The sequence below is a fragment of the Xenopus tropicalis genome, chromosome 3, assembly GCF_000004195.4.
Source record: "Xenopus tropicalis strain Nigerian chromosome 3, UCB_Xtro_10.0, whole genome shotgun sequence".
NCBI classification, from domain to species: Eukaryota; Metazoa; Chordata; class Amphibia; order Anura; family Pipidae; genus Xenopus; species Xenopus tropicalis.
The window spans coordinates 36,451,714-36,472,471 of NC_030679.2; the positions used below are offsets into that span (position 1 = coordinate 36,451,714).

At 39.4% G+C, this 20,758-nt stretch overlaps 1 protein-coding gene across 1 annotated transcript in view; it reads right to left on the reverse strand.

Annotated features, from left to right (window-relative positions):
- The window catches only part of pdlim4 (PDZ and LIM domain 4), a 93,111-nt gene that overhangs the window by 8,491 nt on the left and 63,862 nt on the right, over positions 1-20,758 (reverse strand). The window contains 3 exon segments of the mRNA NM_203920.1: positions 630-787; positions 2,754-2,944; positions 17,978-18,056. Coding sequence (NP_989251.1) covers positions 630-787; positions 2,754-2,944; positions 17,978-18,056 — 428 coding nt within the window.

A 20,758-nucleotide genomic window follows, 5' to 3' on the forward strand; every position in this document is an offset into this window, starting at 1 on the left:
TGCTGAATACCCCTGGAACTATGTTATGCCATTAATAATAATATCATAAAACCCCTTTGAGTAAAAAGTGCCTGAATTCAAAGTGTCTGAAATGGAATTGTATAGGGGTGAAACTCACTATACTCAATATGCTTGCTAGTATATTTTATATAGCAGAACGCATGTGGCATGTGGCATGTGGCAGTTGAGATATACATTCACTAGCATAGAACATAACAAATGCCGCAAAGGTGCCCACAGGCCTGTGTGCTGCCAACAAGTTAGATCACTGGGCCTTTCTGTTGAGATATCCGTTAGCTGCAAGTACTGTTCTCTTTCATTTAAAAGCTGCAAGAGGATTGTGTTTAATGCCGATAAGAGGATTTTTTCTTTACTGCATGGTTGAAGGAAAGCCAATTTTATACAATACCTCTCTAAAGTGTAGCGATAACATGCAGTAATTGAAAGCCACGTATCAGTGTCCAACTGGGCCACTGGGCCAACCACTAGTCAGCCATAAAAATGTTCCCGTTATTGGAAGAAAAAATTGTCATCCCTATGTGTAGGTGATACATTGTTCATTGTTTGGAGCTGATGTATTTCTAAGTACTACATAATACATAAGCCAGCGAAGGGAAGATTGGAAATACCATTCTCTCCGGCTTCCAACATGTCCTGCAAGTACTTGAACGATCCAGACTGCTTGGGTTGTGACACAGGCTCTACGTAATCCTGAAGCATCTTGTACACATCTGATTCCGTATCTATCCCATTCTTGCTTTTTGGGACTGATCTGAAGGGATCAACACTAATGAAAAGAACAAACCAGATTAGTGTAAACAGATTAATATGGCTGCAATATTGTCTTAAAAAATCCTTTTCATCTCAGAATGTGAAAAAAAATGATGAAAAGGCAGTTATATGTTTCTCCCACCCCCAGTCCAGCAAAAGTGCCCTAAAGTAGACTGCAATCTACCAGTAAGTCCCGCAACCCAACACTGCCCACATACAGCTCCATGTTGCTAAAGGTATGGCACTACTGGTTTAGTGTATTTTTAGAATAGCAATGGTTCTCTTTTATTTAAGGAAAGTAAATCTTTCCTCTGTTTATTGTCTCTTGGCCTGGAAAAGAACCTGCTAAATTGCTGTTATGGGCAGGTTATACCATGTCTGCATTTCTTTACATGCACAGTATAAGATATTTAATTGTCTCGCTTTTTTTTGAATGTGTTTCAATAAACTTTGTTAAAAGAAAATGAAACACATATGCATAGCGAGAAACAGAATAAAACTGCTTGCACTACACCTTCTGTATACAGTATACCTTATCTGCAAATATGACTCCATTACTGAAGTTATATTTATTTCTATTGGAGTAAAACAGCTGTGCTTAATGCTGTTTAGCCTAAACATTCTGTAGATTCCTTGTCACTGTTCTAATAGAGAATTCTTTCATTTTCCTGTGCCCTGGGAGAGATTTATCTGCCATCGCTGACCCTTTTACAGCAGATTTACATTCACTTTGCTGTTCAATAAAACATGCTGGGATGGGTTATTCTGCAGCTAAAGCCATATTTATCTGCATATTTCTGTTTGTTTTACTGTGGGCTGCCAAATTGGCTGATATATAACTGGAAAAGTAACATTTTCTCCACAGATTTAGACTTAAATAAAATAGAACCCTCTATTCCATAGCATGAATCAATTAAGAAAAAATTAACTAAATAATTGCTTAGACATGAGAATATGGCAGGGTAGCAAGGAGAAAGCCACTGCTCTCCCAGTTTGCTAAAGATCATGTGGGAAAACCAGAAGGATACTGGAAGAATGTTTTGTGGATGGCTGAAGCCAAAATAGAACATTTTGGCTTAAATGAGTGTTGTGGTTTGGACCTATTTTGCGGCATCTGGGCCTGAATGGCATGCCATCATCGATGGAACAATGAATTCTGAACTATACCAGAAAATTCTAAAGGAAGATGTCAATACATCTGTCAGTGAACTGAATCTCAAGAGACAGAGGTTCATGCAGTAAGACAATGATTCTAAGCACACAAGTGATTCTACCAAAGAATGGTTAAAGAAGAATAAAGTGAAAGTCAAGTCAAAGTCCTGACCATAAACAAACCAAATACATAGAATAACTGCAATGGCCCTATGAAAGCCTTCTTTGTGCCTTAATATAATCAATATATATACAGTATATATATATATATATATATATATATATATATATATAGAGAGAGAGAGTACACTATAGGATATACTATTACTGAACCTTGCACTATATACTGTATATCAGGGGTCCTCAACCTTTCTTACTCGCGAGCCACAGTCAAATGTAAAAAGACTTGAAGAGCAACACAAGCATCATAAAAGTTCATGGAGGTGCCAAATAAGGGCTAAGATTGGCTATGAGGCAGCTTCTATGCACACTGACAGCTTACAGGAGGCTTTATTTGGTAGTAAATCTTGTTTTTATTCAACCAAAACTTGCCCCCAAGTCAGGAATTCAAAAATAACTACCTGGTTTGGGGGCACTGAGAGCAACATCCAAGGGGTTGGTGAGCAACATGTTGCCCCCGAGCCACTGGTTGGCGATCACGGCTGTATATAAAAATTATGTTACAATCTTATAAGCATTGGGCAAAATAATAAACCATATAATGAACCATATATCCTCTAATCATATATACTTAATAAGAGTCTTTTACAGGTAAAACATTCTTTAAAACAAGTTATTCCCTCAGAATGACAGGAGATGCTACTACATACCTCTGCGGGGAAGAGAGATTGATTCTTGCCATATGTGATGACAAGTTTGCTTCTATGTTGTTGTTGTTTGTGTAGAGCTTTGAAGGGTTGTTGTACTGTTGAAGTGGTATTTGTCGGCTGTCACTTGGGCTACCCCGAGGAGATACCGGTGCTGATCTCCGAGTCTGGGTGATTTCTGTAGGGAAGATATCCTAAAAAACAAAACAAAAAAGTCAGAAAAACTGTATTAAAGGGGGTGTTCACATGTGAATTATTACATTTTTGTGCTGCATCTTTCAGCCAAGACTTAAGAATGACTTAAAACTTGAAAATATACCCTGTATCCAATGGTGAGCATGAAATTATCATATGCGGTGCTGACTGATGACCAGCAAATCATATCACATCTTTCTGGATGGACCAGAGGGAACGTTTTTGGACTATGAAACATAGAAAGAAATTGCCAGTGCCACATTCTGGAGGTGACCAGCTGCTAAAAACTATAAAAAGCCATTATTTGTACACAAAAAAAAGAAAGATTGCAAATGCTCAGTTCAGTCTGGAACATTTTAGGGGGTGGGGGTGAGCCCTATGATTATTTCCAAACTGCAAATCGTTTATCTTTATAAATATACTTGTCAATTAGGCCATATAAATTCAGCAATGGACAGCTGCAGAACAAAATGTTAAATTACCAATGCACAATTTTTATGCCAGTGCATCACACATCAATGTTTCCATGATGGCAGGACCACTTCAGCAACACAAAGTCATTTTATGCAAGTATTACACAGATGTTCTGTATCTTTACTTCTATTGTTATTTAAGTTTCAACAACAAATAACATCCAACAAGAGCCGGCACAAGTGCTCATCATCAACTTTAGTGCAAATTTCTAGGGGTGATTTTGGGCACCTTGGCAAAGTGTTTTTAGGCTACTCAAAAGCATCACTCAAAGCATCCAAAATTTTCCTTATTCTTCATACTGGCTCTCACATTATTCATACTGTCTTTATACTGGCTCTCTACATTAAATCCTGCTATGCATCCCTTTCTGTTTGCCAACAACAGCAAAAAAAAGAGAAATATGATTCTGACCAGTGTTTTAAAAAATCTTGCAAGAATGGATACTGAAAGCCTGCTTGTCCTTTTTTGGTTTCCTTTCTGTGGGACTGACAAAGGCTCCTATTATTAGCTGTTATATTGTGCAGAAGAAAATATCAAGAGGCTACCAAGGCAGACATGAAACATTTGCTCCTAAAGAGCTTGTGGAGGCGGAGGTTCATCATTATGCAGCTATTTTCTAAACATAAAAGAGACGTGTTTTTTCCCTCTAGTTGTTGGGTGATTTTTCCATTAGTCAGAAATATCTGGTGCCGGGACCTTCAGCCTTTGACTATCCAGCTGTTACTGAGCCATGAAACCAAGCTTCCACAGACAGCTGAGCAGGAAAATTCAGCAGCTGGGGAAAATCCCTTCTCCTTGGTCCACATACAATTATTGTTATCTTTATAGAGATCTGTGCTCTTCTCCAACCTTGTGTTACTGAGGGGTCACGGCAATATAATGTTCCTGTTGCAATGTATACTTTCTGTAATTAAGTGCTAAATGATATAGGTATTGTATAGGTACATGGTGCAAATATGGCTAGGTTAATATTTTTTTATGCTGGGCCTGAACAGGGCATGGGCCCATCGATACTCTAGTATGTCAGTCTGATCGTACAGCACGAATACACACACACATACATACACATATTAATTAACTGGGGTCACTTTCAATGTAATGGAGTGTTAAAGGGTCACTCTGTAGTTGCCTAATGAAAAACTTTAGAGTTTCAATTATACTTCTTTCGCCCTAGAGCCATACAACAAAGTGTTAGCTTCAGCATTCCCAAACTGGTCAACCTTTCTTCATAATTGCAACTTTCCATATATTTAGCCATTCTTCTTTAGACAATCTCTGTAGGCCCATCCTGCTGCAGTGTATTGCTTGCTACGGCTATGTTTTCTTGCCCACAAATACACCAATGTACTTTTACATTAAGGATTTGCTTAGTTTAATCCCATTAAGTGAATAAGTGGTTTGCATAGTTTTATATTCCATGTTTCCAACCCAGGATCTTATCTGCCACGTAGATCCCCTGCAACAACAACTCATTCTGCATGTAATTACCAACCACAGATGCATTGATTACAATGGCCACCTCATGTCATTAACAAAAAATAAATTAGACCCAATATTGAACCCTACAGCACACCACTAAAAACCCTAGTCTAACTAAAAAATGCACAATTGACAACAACATTACCAAGACCAACAGACAGTAGTTCAGAAAGCATGTGTTTATGTGGCACCGACTCACTTTGGCAAAATCCAAGTAAATCTACTGCAAACCCACTCTCTAAGTACCTACTTAATACATCAAAAAGTCAATTTTTTTGACTTGATCTGTCCTTTACAGAACCAGGCTGATCCCTAATTTTTCTGAACACAATCTTAAATGTGATTCTTTAACAAACTGTCAAATAACTACAGATATCAAACAGGCCTATAATTACTAAATTAAAAGAAAGAAGAAAAAAGTTTCTCATACTTCATGTGATATGCAGTAGATTTGTTATCCACTAAATGTCTTTATTTCCCAGCCGTCCCCTATATAACTGAAGTCTGATCTGGCTGGGCCTGGTTCTAACAGAGGATAGTGACAATAAATTTCCACTTGTTTCCATACTCCGTCTCCCTCGACTTGGTCATAAATGGTCATTTCCTCCTGGGGAATGTTATTGCTGGGCTGTAGATATTTAAAATAGTTTTTCTCAGGGAACAGATCCTCTACACAGTAATGGATTTAACACTGCAATGTTGCCAGTATGCCATAGCAAAACTACAGCAACACATTTACATATATATTACAAATATTTATATATATATATATATACAAATATTCTTGAAGACACTAGAATACAATTTACAATCAATATGTTCCTTCAAAACCTCCCAAAAAACATTTAAAAGCTGGAAACCACCAGAACAAGAAGGCTAAACATCATACACAATATATAATAGAGACCAATAGAAAACCACATACAAACCACTACATATCAGTGCACAGGGTTGCCAGGCCAGGGCTGGTAACAAAAATATGTCAAATACAGTAATTATACAGCACTCCTGCTCTTTTCTAACGCACACTCCACCTTTATCCCCCCAACCTGATCCACCTATGTCATGGCCTCTCTTCCTTTACATGACAGCTCCATCCCCTCATGGCTCCACCTTTACATTATTACACAGCCCCTTTTCTCGGCTTGTCAGTATTGCTTCTGACAAAAGGTGGCAAACCTCTAAGTGACTGACCTGGCATGACATGAATGGGAGATCTAACTGAATGGAATCACCTCAGTTTATTTCCCTTGTTATTTATTAGGCTGACACCAACTCTGTGGTATAGATACAATGGACATTTTTTAGAGCAGACCTGTGCCATTCCAGGTTAAACATCCTTGTTGTTTTCCATAAGTCAGTCCCCAGGTTCAGATGCAGACAAGAGCAGAGAGCAGTAGTTTTAAGCTGCCATTAGCCTATTCTAGTGAAAATGAGAGAAATGCTGAGGGTTAAATGAAAAACTGGTGCATTCGTGGTTGTTCATGATATTGCCTAAGGCACCAGCACATCAACTGGACTGGAAACAGGAGTTATAATAATACATCTGGAAACTGTCATTTCCCAGTAAAGTATAAGGCTGCTTTATAAATATACATTGTTAAAGTCATGTTTTATTTCTTTGGGTGGAACATAAATAGACACCATCTACTTTTCCCTTATATGTATCAGCCACAGAACTATCTCTCCTTGACATGTATTTTAATATTTCCTTTATTGGCTGCCGTACAACCTGTTCCTGCTGTCGGGCTCAGGTTCAGATAACTCCTCTTGGATGGCTAACATCTTACTGTAAATCTGTATTCTCTCAGTTTTTTACTGCTTTTCACTGGTGCTTCCTGGACTCCATTCATATCTAATATCTAAACTTTAGTCTGCTCTGCTAAAGTGGAAATGGCTGCTATAAACAAGCATCGTAATTATTTGTTTCCACATCCAGTTTGTTCTGCTGCCTGCGTTTATTTTCATTTCACATGAATGTTTTGTTAAACCAGTCTCTTGGTACATTATGTGATCTGGCAGACAATCTGGTGGGTGGGAGGAGGCAAGAACCTGAAAACTTTCATAAAAGTTTTTTCTTTACAGATATATATGTTCAGGTCTAAATAGAGTAATGATATATACAAACTGAAATGAATATTTTTCAGCAACAGGATAAGAGCTCATAGTACTTATAACTGCTCAATGTATAAGTCTTGTCATAACCGTACATATAGTTGTATGCAGTTTTAATACCAATGTATCTTCAGCCAAGCAGCTGCAAGTTCTCTCTATGTATAATTTCAAATATGCAAAAGATTATTTTATGGTGCAAAGGAGGTGTGCAGGGGCTTCCCTAATATCATACTTTGAGATTTCTCCTGATAGGTCTATAATTTGGGCCCTGTAATTGGCCAGAGATGGGCAGTTTAAAAAATAATGTAGAAGATTTTTATTATTACTACTACAGACACCTCTATCCCTTATCAGAAATCTACTCTATACTGATGTTGCACTTTGAGAATGCAGCCACAAGGGCTCATATGTTAATGGTGGGCACAGATCCTATACTTGTGGCTGGCTCACTTGCTGCACACACTAGTAGAAGTCATGAATATATATATATATTTACGTGGCAGATGCAAGTTATGCCCACAAGCACACCAATTCTGCTAAGAATATATATATTACCTCTGCCAGTGGCTGCAATATGTGAGCAAAACACATGGCACTTTGCACTTGTTTCTTTTGCACTTTAGCCATTTAAAAACAGGAACAAATCGATGCCATGCATACTCATATATTGTATTTCCTACAACTCCTATTCTCAAATAGATTGTAAGCTCTTATGTGCATAGCCCTCTACCTCTCTGTATTTTATGACATATAGATGTTTCATGTAAAACCATTCTTGGTGCATAATTGTTTTATAAATGCTTCACAATAATAATTTTAATATTACTGCATTGGAATAAGGTGGCCACAATCCCTTGCCATATGTACATATAGGGGCCTATTTATTTTGTTATGTAAAAAACAGCATAAAAATTCACCACACATAGCCAGGCTTTGCTATGAAATAATAATAAAATCTGATGTTTGGGCAGCAACATTCACTATTTATTTTACACCAGAGAGGGTAGGATATGTAAGACAACATCACAGGCAGAAAGGCATTTCTAGAAATCTGGTACATTTCCCACCCACCACTGGGTAGAATATGTTGGCCCATAAAAAGAGAAAGTTTCACAATAGTTCTCTCCTATTCAAACTGCCAGGGGTAAAACTAGGGGTAGGTAGGAGAGGCAGATGCTGCAGCTACAGTTAGTGGGGGTGTAATCTGCAGGGGACTGGCAGAGAGGGGGAGTGCTGGGGGTGATGGCGTGCCCTAGGGTGGCATGAAGGTTTGTGGGGTGAGTGACTTGTGGAATGAGTGTGCATGTGTGGCAGAGATGATCAGAATAGGGCTGAGGGATACATGTACTACTTTGGCCTGCACATTGCACACATGGCTGCCCAGCATGGATATAAACAACGTGTTAAAATCTTAAATGATTTGTAATGTAATTGCTATAATTTAATGCAATTATTCAAATCAATAATAATGTGTTTCAGGCAGGAAAACATCCAGTATTCCTGGGTATTGTCAGAGAATCTATTCGTCTGTTACTACACTATAGAGATGCATTTTTAGTGAAGCTTCAGCTATTAGCTTGTTTCTGAGAAGGATACTGGCTGGGACTTTTCCAGCTTTTTAATGAAGATAAAATAAGGATACAGCACTACATTCCATATCTCACCTCTCACCTTACTGAAATATGACTTTACTTACAGTCTACAGCGCCTACCTTGGATCCTGTTCAGATGAATGCAAGTGTGGGGGGGTGCTTTCATGTTAAGTACAGATACCCTATTCAGTTTCCTTGATTCAGTCTTTCCATGCAATCAGGACAACTTCCACAAGTCCACTGAATCATTGTTTCCAGTAGCTGGAGCCTTTCCCTTGCCCTTCCTGGCCTGTCGCTCTCCTTTTCCTCTCCTGTCATGCTGATTTCTGCCCTGCCGCCCACTGGCTACTCTTCTAACCAGGGAACTTAGCTTTATGTGCAGAGTGAGTAATGTACTGTTGGTCTCATTTAGCACATCTGGTACCAGAAACATGTGTTAAATATATATGGAAAGGATGCTTTAGGGTGTCATTCAGCCCTGTAACAGTAAATATCCCTCCTGTTCTTCGCCAACAGAACTACATAATCACTGGTTAATGCCCAGTCCACACCAAATCAGACAGACCATATCGACAGGAGTGGTCTGATTTGTTGGAAACAACTTTCAAAGTAAAAGAATATGGCAGCGCCATGACAAGCTAGTCAGATGCCCTAGGCATCCAGCCAACCTCCTCATCCCACCCCCATGCAAACAAGCATGTGTGGCTGCACTAAAGACAGGGGAAGGAGGTAATGTGGGCGGTTTGGGGACAAGGACCTGGACTAGGTACCCCTCACCACTGTTGAGCCCTTGCGCCTGTCTACCCTTAGTTCCGGCCCTGGGTTATTGTAATAAAAAGCCTTAGATTTGCCTGCATCTAGAAACCCATACACTACTGTAGTTTATGTAAATAAGCTGCTGTGTATCCAAGGTGGCAGCCATCCAAAGTTGAAATAGTTTAGGTTACATAGCAGATAGCAGATAAACTCTTTCAAATATAATGGTGTTCTAAAGATCTTATCTGTTACCTGCTATTTAACCTGGGTTATTTAGCCCTATTTCAGTTGCTTCCATTGCTACACAGCAATCTATTTACATACACAATAGTAGTGTTTCTGAAACAAACGCACCAGTTTTAGGCTGATGACAGACGAGGAGATTAATTGCCCCGCGATTAATCTCCTCTAACGGTGGTGACTAAGCTCCCCCAATGCTGTCCTACCGGAAATAATGTGAATCACCAGTGAGATAGCAGAGATTTATTGCGGGAGACTGATACGCTCTGTGGGACATCAGCCTTAGGCTACCCATTACTACAAACCCTATAAAATAACTATGAACACATGATAATAAAGTTAGGAAGAAGGCAGTCTGAGAACTGAGAGAAGAGCCCCAGCTGTACTTGCTTCTGTTTAACCATCTTGGCCACACATTAATACACTGCCTATATGCCTGGATGGGTAACACTTTCCTAAATTCAAAACAAAACTAATGTTGATTACTTCCAACAAATACCCCAATATATGACTTTAGTTATCTCAGTTCCTGCTGGCATACAATATGCCCTTTTGTGGGGTACTGTGTAAAGTGTGGCAATTCCCACACTTAACTTTCCAGAAATACCAGTCACGTAGTTTCCAAACTTTCCAGAAATATCAAAGATATAATTTCCAAACTAATTGCTTTCTGACTCTGTGCCAATGTAGCAACACTTTAACAACCCTGTAGAGAAATGTGGTAACAGCTGAATGACATTTTCCCATAAGTGAATCCCAGCTTTATGGCCCAATAAGAATGTATTGGCTTTAAGTACAAGCAGAGCATGTAGCGGAATACTCAGCAACAATCGGACTTAGCTTCTCTTGGGAGCCTCGGGAGAGAAAAATATTCTTGTAAGAGACTTCTTGGGCAAAACTGCAGCTTCAGAAGGGAATTAAGTCAATAGGGAATTAAAAAAGGGAATTAAGTCAAACACTCGGGCACGCTGCCTAGGAATTATCATATACGCCCACCTGTCTTTTATACCACACAGCCAATCACTTGCCAAATCTGTCCATATTCACCTGCGCAACATTGCCCAAATACGCCTTTACCTCAGTTTAGACAAAACTAAAACACTCATCCAGTCTCTTATCATTTCCCACCTTGACTACTGTAACTTAAGGTGGCCATACACAAGCTGATTTGAGCTGTCCTTTAGACCAATTCGGCAGCTTATCTGCTCGTGTATGGCCACCATCCCCGACCATCATCGGGCCTGAAATTGTCCAAATCTCAATTGAGCCGCTAGGTCCCTAATAAAAGAGCATGTGTGAAGTATTCTGTTGTGCTGGCGTGCCATTAACCCCTTGGCACCACACTGCATTCAGTTTAGTTTGTACCTTTTTATGACTTACATAATTCAAAGCTGTACCTAAAATACCAAAGAACTAAACCTATAGTTTGGCTTTGCACTGTCTCTTTTGACGGAATTCCTTTCTAGATGTATGTAAAAGAAACTGAAAAATAGACATAAAAGCTGTCAGAAGACTAAAGATCAGTACACGCCTGCTGTTAAGTCATGGTAAGAGCATCCCAAATCCACCCACTGCTTTCTGAGCTACTAAATAGGTAGGTTTCATCTTTCCTTTAATTGTAAAGTTGCTTCCAGCTCTGTGCATTCCATCAGCCCCATAAATAATGACCATAAAACATTGTGTTGTGAATAAGCATGAAGGAATTCATAGCACAAATATTCACAGTTCAAAGGCAAAAACTGATTAGTGTAGATTTTCAAAAACAAATGTTTGTATTCTTCTACAGCTTTTAAGATCTGTCGGCTCAGTCATTAAAGGGATGTAGTGTACTAAGCTGCCAGGCTACTCCACCCTGCACTGGCTCTAGCTCCTGAGTTACTAAACTGGAGCCTGACACGGAGAGCTCACTCTGGATCATTGGAATAGTCCCTGCCCAATAGCAGGCATTTACAGGGGCTAATTCACTAACAGTAGTTAGTAGTAGTAGCAGTACACTAATAGTAGTTTAACATTTGTGTCACATGGGCAATATTTGTTATCTATTGCCATAACTGAGGGAAACATGTTTATCCCTAGGCAAATGGAAAAGTGTCCAAGTTTTTGCTGTGATTTAAAGTTGGTGAATAAAATGTAACTGTGCATTAACATTTGTAAGGGCCAAACCATCAAATAACATTGATGGAATGTAGGCAGTTGGGGCAACAAGCTCCTTGCCCTGACAGGATTTTTAAATCCATCTGATTGAAATCTGGTGATTTTTGGCCAAATATTGGTTGGATAGGCCTGCCTGAGGGCCCCTCAATCCGTCAGCAGCTTTTAGGGCAGTGGCACACGGGGAGATTAGTCGCCTCGCATATGAGTTGCTGCGATGAAGTTGCCTGAAGTTGTCTTTAGAGGAAACTTTGGGACTTTGGGACATCACAGCAGCGCGTATGCCATCCCACCGGCATTTTACATTCTAGCCAGTGGGATGGCATTGCCGGCGAGATTAGTCACCTGCGACAGCGAAGATTTGCGACTGTGACTAATCTCTCCGTGTAGCCCTGGCCTTAGGGGCATGTATGGCTACCTTAGATCTTTCTGACTGCTGTGAATAAATAAAAACAAACCCAGAACCAGGTAAAGGTATAAAAGAGGTACAGCTTTGTGTCCTAGAAAGGGCCCACTGGGAAAACTCCTGGTACCCCGGCAGGCCAGTCCCACCCTGACGCTGTATAAATAATACAGCATGCCATAGGTGCTTCCCACTTGGTACAAAGAAGCAGCTGCGAGTATCTAAAAACGGTTTTGATCCCACAGTTTTTCCTGGGAAGATCACAGGCATTAAAATGTCTATTGTGCCACAGCGATTAAGCTATTATGGCAGCTGCTCGCATCTTTTTCCTATCATGAAGATATTTACAAGCTGTTGGACTGATGTACTTTTAGTTTCTACGCAGATCATAATATCTGTACATCTCTCTGTACATAGTATTGCATTCAGCCGTGATCTCTGTATAGCCCCATTGTGCCACACTTCCAACGCACTTACCAGATTGTAGATGCCATATGTACTTATCCTACAGCAGGGGTTCCCAACCTTTCTTACTCGTGAGCCACAGTCAAATGTAAAAAGACTTGGGGAGCAACACAAGCATGATAAAAGTTCATGGAGGTGCCAAATAAGGGCTAAGATTGGCTATTAGGCAGCCTCTATGCACCCTATCAGCTTACAGGGGGCTTTATTTGGTAGGAAATCTTGTTTTTATTCAACCAAAACTTGCCCCCAAGTCAGGAATTCAAAAATAACTCCCTGGTTTGGGGGCACTGAGAGCAACATCCAAGGGGTTGGGGAGCAACATGTTGCCCCCGAGCCACTGGTTGGGGATCACTGTCCTACAGCAAACAAAAGTATTTTTTTGGGGTTAAAAACCCAATGCAGTTTAAAGTATAGCATGTAAGGTGAATGCTAAGTTGCCATTTATATGACCATCATGTTATTTAACTAAGGCCACATGAATAGTGGATTGGGTGTTTATAAAGCACAATTACATGCTAAATGGAATAACGTACGCTGCCTGCCACAAATGTGTGCTGACAAAAGCAAATGCAGACATTAGTTTAACAAGGCAGCAGTGAGTCTCTATGCTATCAAAGGATAAAAATAAATAAATAAATACATACATTTTGGCAAAGAAAACTTAAATAAAATGCAGAAGGCTTTAAAGATCTGATTATTCCCATTCCAGCACAATTATTTCTCTGCATTCACAGCCTGTGTGCAGGAGGTTACATAAACAGAACTGTGACGCTTGATTTATCTGGTTATTAAAATCATGGATTTGCCTATAAACAGAAATGTTATTTTGTTTTACTTTTGTTTCATACTGAACTGCCCCACATATGAAAGATCGCACCAGGGTGCATGAACAGATCAGAGTGTGATAATGTTAATGGGTGGCCTCATGGGAACCATTTCTTTTTTGTACAGTACATACCAAAGAGTCTAATAAGCTGACAAAACAGATACAAATGGGCCAGGGAGTCTCATTCAGAACCAGGACCAGAGTACAATAAAAAAGAGTTTTACAGAGAACCAGTAACAGAGAGTACCATAAAAATTTATTTTTGAGTTAACCCTTTGGTTTGCCACATTTCATCTATGTTTGGAGTTTCAGTTCACTCCTGTAACTGCAAGAGAATGTCAGTTACCTTCTATGTTCCATGTGTAAGAGTCCTTTCACAGTTTTATAACTATGCATGATGTTGAGCGCCATTGAAATGGTCATGTTTACTTATTATTTTGTTGTTTTTTACACAGCTTCTGTGTGTCTTGAGAGTTACATTTGTCCAGCCTAATGTTCTGCTATGCCACTCTCTATAAAAGTCGTGCAGTGGCTTCCCTGGATCCTTTTCCGTTTGCATATAATCGCCCAATGATGAACAGGGCAAGTCAAGTCAGATTTTTTGGCTATGCTCAGAACTGCAGAGTTTTGGACAAAGTTAATTACTTTGATGGCTAATCCCGGGCCTTCTTTTCCCAGAGGTTAGTTTGTTAATCATCCTAGACAATACAGTCTCTACAAGGATAATATATCCAGCAAAGAAATTATAATAGATGAGTGGAAATCCTCCAGCCCTAGCAGGCTTCTATACATTGTGTAATGCTTCTTTCCCACTAATTAATGTCTCTAATTAGGGACACTGTTAAATGCACTGGCAAACTACTGTGCTGGAGCATATTTAACTATGCTTGCTCAAAGGGGACACACTGTATGCATTATCAGTTTACCTTAATGAGTAATTTCATTGTTATTATCATGCTAATGTACGTACAGTTTGAATGCTTTGCAGCTGCGGGGGAGTTTACATTTCATAACTTTTATTAAATAAAACCTTTTCAACAAAAAAAGTTGTGAGTGACATGAAATAGAATGCCTTGCTACAGCCTTCAGGGGTTAACAATTGCAATAGGAGCGATTTGTAGAGTACTCCCTTGCCAGCAATAATAAAGATCCGTCACGCATCCGCACTGAGCTAACCAGTAGGAACAATCTATATTTCACCACTCCAAATATTATAACTGGCTCCCAATTAGTTTCCTAACTGCTTCTTTTGTTGAAGCCATAAAATGAGGTATTTAGCTGCATGCTAGGAATATTTGATAACAGAGATACCTGCCAGCAAATGTTTAACAATCCATCCTTTGATGGCAAGAAGAAACCAAACAGGTGCAAGGGCTTCCAGGCGATGTAAAACCCGGGGCACAAAGATAATAGGGCGCGATAAAGGTTGTGTGATAGCGCAAATTGTAGAACTCACATTCCAACATTAATAACCCGGCTGCATGATGGCCCAATCATTTCCTCTGCCAGCTTCACTTACAGCGCTAAACTAGAGGGCTTGTTTTCCTCTTTAAGGACAGTGTCGGACTGGCCCACCAGGATACCAGGAAAACTCCCGGTGGGCCCAGGTGTATGTGGGCCCTCCTGCTCCTCCCCATTTGGCCTACTTCTAGGTCATTCCCTATTTCTGAATGAGAACAAAGAGGCGAAATATGCTAAGCATGTAAATAAAAGAGACTAGGAAAATAAAGAGGTTGGTGAGGAAAGGAGGAAAAATAATTTTGAGAGTGGGCCTATGGTCCATAGCAGCCAATCAGCAGGTAGCATTTACTGGTCACCTGTTTAAAAAAAACATCTTATTGGTTGCTATGAATTACTTTTCCTTAGTGCCTTTTATTACATATCGGTGGAAAAAAGACTCTTATTTGGCAAGCTTGCATGAATAACAGAATTACTGCTAGCTGGGGTAGAGAAGGAAATTATAAATTGTAGGAGGAAAAAAAAAAACAACAAAAAAATTAAAACTTTTTTTTGGGTTGGAAAAAGCTCATCTTAAATGCTAAGCCCCAGGAAATCATTTAATGATGTTCATGTCACAAGTCACTTAACAACACAAACCTAATTTGTTTTAAATCAATTACATGCTGCTATGGCTTCAGGTCACGCACGGCGCAGAACCCTGCCGTAATGTACTCAGCCGGCATGTAATAGCATGTGCCTTATACACACAGGCAGTAATCTGACCCTCTGAACATCAGGAAAACCCAGACGAAGTGATATGTGACCTGAAAATGCTTAGTCTTAAAACTTTGCGGTTGGTTTAAATGACTCTACCGGTAGCTCTCTAACAAAGAACGTGGCGGTCCCAAGAGACTGACGAATACAACCACTGCCAACTCATGATGTCACCGTGGCTATTAAAGTGCATGGGGCACTTCCCCCTTTTCTTTGGTAAGAGGTTCTGCCTGTCAGGGTGCTGTCTCACTCTCGTCACACATTTCATGGAAAGGAAATACATGAAATGCATGGAAGATGCAAACCAGGGGCTGTAAACCCTAAATAGCTTGCTGTCTGGCTTTTGTCTGGAAAAGTCTAATAATATATTTATAAAACAACAGGGTAAATAGGGACAAATGGGGCACTCTGTATTAGCTTTCTGGTTACTGCTCAGCTGGGGAGTGGAACATCTAGCAGCAGCAGCAAAAGTCATAAAGTGGCAGACCACACAAAACGTATTGCCTATCAGTGCCAAATCTCACTAATGCTCATCTGGCTGAATGGAACCAACAATGCTCAAACATCTAATGTAAAGCCTTCCTAGAACAGGAGAGGCTGTTATACGAGTAAACGGATGAACAACTTTACATTAATACACTTGGTTTCACCATAGGACTGGCAGGTTAAAAAGACAGCAATGTCTGTGCTCAGGCCCTTACCCCTACCTGTTTACAATCTGCCCCCTGCATGTGAGAGTTCTAGCTGGAGCCCCAAACCGCTACTGAAGAATAAAGACAGAAATCACATGCACAGTTCCACATCCAAAACAACTTAAGTTCTTGGCATTGTGTCACACAGAAGGTGTTAATTTTAGATTGCAATTGTTTTTATTACAAAGACCACAAAAGGCAATTTATAGAATTTATAACTGGTACAAATCAGGACAAACCAGAAAAGGTTTAATATAGACTTAAGTTAATTATATCTTCATTAATTGAAAGAAGACCTAAAGAGACGTTCATGTGCTTCATTTAACAGTTCCAGACCTCATCATATCCTTGCAATTATGCTTGCCAGGGATGCCTGTGTGTACAAAATAGTCTGTTTCCCTTCTGTAGTGCTGGTCTTCAGCAACAGCCAACATGAAACCACTGTGGTTAGAAGATATCAGGGACTTACTGTGCCCAAATAATTGTGTACAGTGCTGCAAATGATCAGTTGGGCCTGATTAACTGTGTACTGTACTACATACTGTAAGATTAACTTTGCCTGAATAACTGGGTAGAGCTCTGCATATGATTAACTGTGTCTAAAAAACTGTATAAAAGGCCACATATGATTAACTGGGCCTGAAAAACTGGGCCTGAAAAACCAACATACAGTGCTTGGTAAACTATTTCTGCCTGAATAAGTGTGTTGAGTGCTGTGTATGATAATTTGTGTCCATATAACTCATATTCATTAATATATATGCTGTGTATTTTGCCCCAAACTAGTTTTTAAGGGCATTGATGGATGCTAGTAAATAACTTTTAGTTTGCATTTATACATGCAGCGAGAGCCGCTATGCTGTTTGACATTTCCCAGAGAGTAATATACATAGCAGAAATGTTTATGTATCTATGTATGATCAAAAGGGAAATAAGCAAAGAAACATGCGCATTCCCAATAATTAGCTGCACACTCATATATTAATACCAACATGATTTAAACCAGATATAAGGGAAGGAAAATGATTATATGTGCCCCTGAAGTCTGGCCTTGTCACTATTACATGCTCCTGAAGAGCAGGGGGTGTTTGGAGTAGTGGAAGATCCTTAGCAAAAGTATGGAAATGATTTAGAGGAGTACCACTGAATGGAAATCTTACCATGTTAACAAGGAATCTGTATCTTCCATTTATCTTAGTTTAAGTATAAACAGGGCATATTTTGCATTCAATGGATAATTTGCAGACAATATTTGTTAGATAGAGAAAATATCATCAGTCTGACTGAAGAAGATTATTCCAAACAAACTCATCTCTACCCAAATGGCTCAGCCAAAATATATGCCACAAGCAGAAACTGTAATAATTCAGAATTCGTTAAACCATCTTCTGAGATAAAATAATAGCCAGGTAAGATGTATATGAACCTGAGGGATTGTATTTACTCTACATGCTTTGATATTTCTCCTCTGAGGGTGAGGGGTCATTTACTATAAGAATGTCCCCCTATAAAATGTCTGCCCATTGGATAACCATTAGTAATTAAAATATTCCTTTTACATTTTGGGCCCTTGTACCTTTAGTTTTCAGATTTCTGCCTAAACCAGTTTTCACTGAGTCTCTTACCTGCAACTCTGCTTCCAAACTATATTTACGTTGCTGCCTTTTCAGTTCTTCTTCATTTAACAAGGTTCTTCCATCACGTCTGAAAAGAGAAGTCAAAGCCAAAGTCAGTTACCAAGCAGTAACGGAATTCATCAGTTCTCATGATAAATCTTTCCCTATATTTGCAAGCAGCCCTGCCGTATGATTAGTTTTCACAACAAACATGGAATGTATGACTAGAGACAGAATGTTTCTCAAAACACTGGCCACTCAAGTTACCTTGGGACAACAGGACCTGTATGCACAGGTAATTTGGCTTCAGTTGCATTTGCATTTTTGTTTGCATCAAATTCAATTGAAAATACAACCAAAAAGCTTCAAAAAGTTACATACAAAGTTGTTATAATGCATCATAAAAAGTCAATTATAAAAGCGACAGGCAGAGTAATGGTGATGCCCTAAATAACAGAAAATGCCATACCACAATCACTATAAACTGTCATAGAATTCCAGCTTTATGACCGAAACAGAAGTGCTCTGGCATGTTGCTTACACTATCATTGGTACTACCTAAAAAGCATTGGAGGAGACATTATAACATATTAAGTGAAAAGACTGAACATAAAATATGAACATAAAATAACTGTTCTGCCTACTAGTGTATTTTGGTTAGTTTATCTTTATATTTTATTAATTCACTACTCCCACAATGCGATGGGTCACCCTGGTCTAAAGGCAGCCACATATGGAGGGGTAACCTCATACGGTATCTGAATAATTGCCCCATGGCCCTACAGATACTGCTCAAGAGACCACACACATATGGCCAACTTTCTACCGTTCTATTCGATCAAACAAACAGCCCAAACAATCGGAACAGCAGGAAGTCAATAGGAGCTGCACCATACACACAAATAATGCCCTGGAAGATACCAACCGTTATCCATAGTACTGTACCTAAATAATGATCAGTATATTTAGAGCATTAGACGTGCTGAAAATCATGCGAAATGGTACATTTGTGGCTAGCTTAAAGATTTCTGGGATAAGCCTTTATGAGCACACACAGCCATCACCACTGCTCCCTTCACCCAGGGAACAGTTCATTTTTAAAGTGTGCAATAATGTATGTGGCGGCACACCCTTTGTTTTAATGTTTTATAGATTATATATTTATCATTGTTGGGGACAAACATGGTACTCAGATACTGTGAAAATTGTAGAGAGTCAGTCTAGAGAAGTTTACACATACTACAGGAGATCAAGGTTTACAAGGTTTAATGAATTGGCAATATAACTAAATAACCCCTATTGTTTTACCTAAAGTTACGATACAAACCAAAACACAACGCTCACAGTATTAATAAAGCTTATATATGTAATGCTGTACTGGTACTCCTGAGTAAATACCAAATTGGAATAACCTATTCTATATGATATAAAACTGTGGCACACATGTCCAGTGAGATGTTATTGTTCATTTTTATAAGTTATCTTTATCTTCAGTCCCTTTCCTATTAATTTCCCAGTCCCTCATTTACTCTGCTGTCTGGTTGCTAGGGCAATTTCGAACCTAGCAACCAGACAGCTGCTGAAATTCAAAACTGGAGAGCTGCTGATTCTAAATAAGTAGAATTTTGGCAGGTACATTTGTGCTGCTGTTGAATACTACAGAATATTATCATGCATTTTTCAGAAAAAATTACTGTAGCAGTAGGAGTCCATATTTAACACTTACACTTTAAAATCATTAAGAATGTGTCAGTGCTTAGGATCTTGAAGACTTTTTCACATGTGAGCTAGATGTTTATCCCATGTACATGAAAATTCCTGAAAATATACCTCAGTACTTATCTTATATTCGGAAACACTATGACCTCAGTCTTACAGTTTGTAGTTAAATAGAAATACCGTATAGCAAAGTGCCGGCACTCCCTTCTTGTTATTGATATAATAATGATTAGACGTTATTTCAAAATCAGGAAAGCTTTCCCCAGCACCATATAATGGAGCAAAAGATAAAGCAAACAGAGCAAACAAATATGGCCAGATAAAGGTGCCCATAGCAACTAGCACAATTTAGGAGAAATGATTTAGGGAGTGCCTGAAGGCAAGTACTGTGCAATAGAGGGGTACATACAGTACATCAAACATACGAATTACATACAAATTCTGACTGAAAGTGACTGACGTGGCAGCACTAGGGGCCGATGCTAGGTGTGTGTTTATCCCTAGGCCAATAATCAGACCATACACTGTCATTAGCCTTCTTCCTTGCCTGCACCCAGGAACATTGCGTCAGCCCAGGTGCAGGCACATGCGCGGATTCTGGCACAGAAATACATACGTGTTTCCCCGCCAAAATTCACTGTGTGTGCCTGCGCCCAGGCTGATGCAAGAGTTCCCGGTGCAGGCAAGGAAGGCTGATGCCACATGTGGCACTATCCTTAGAGCTTATTGTAAGTGCAGCTAAGAATTTGATGTGTGCCCAGTGTGTGGCTCTGGAATTACCTTTGAGAAAGCCGGCAAGCCGAAAGCTGACACAGGGACAGACATGAATGAAAGAAATAAAGAGCTTTTTTTAGATGCTAGAACAGAACAAGAAAATAGACTTAATACAGCAGCAGACTGGCAGGAACTTACAATGCATGGTATTCAGTATGGATTATGGGGAAGAGAAAAAAAAAGCTGGCCAATTTGGTAGGATGTTACAGCCATCCCATGTTTGCCACCTTCTGATCCTTCATGAAAGGAAACTGTTCAGGCATTAGACATATATGAGCAGTGTAGTTGTTTTGAGGA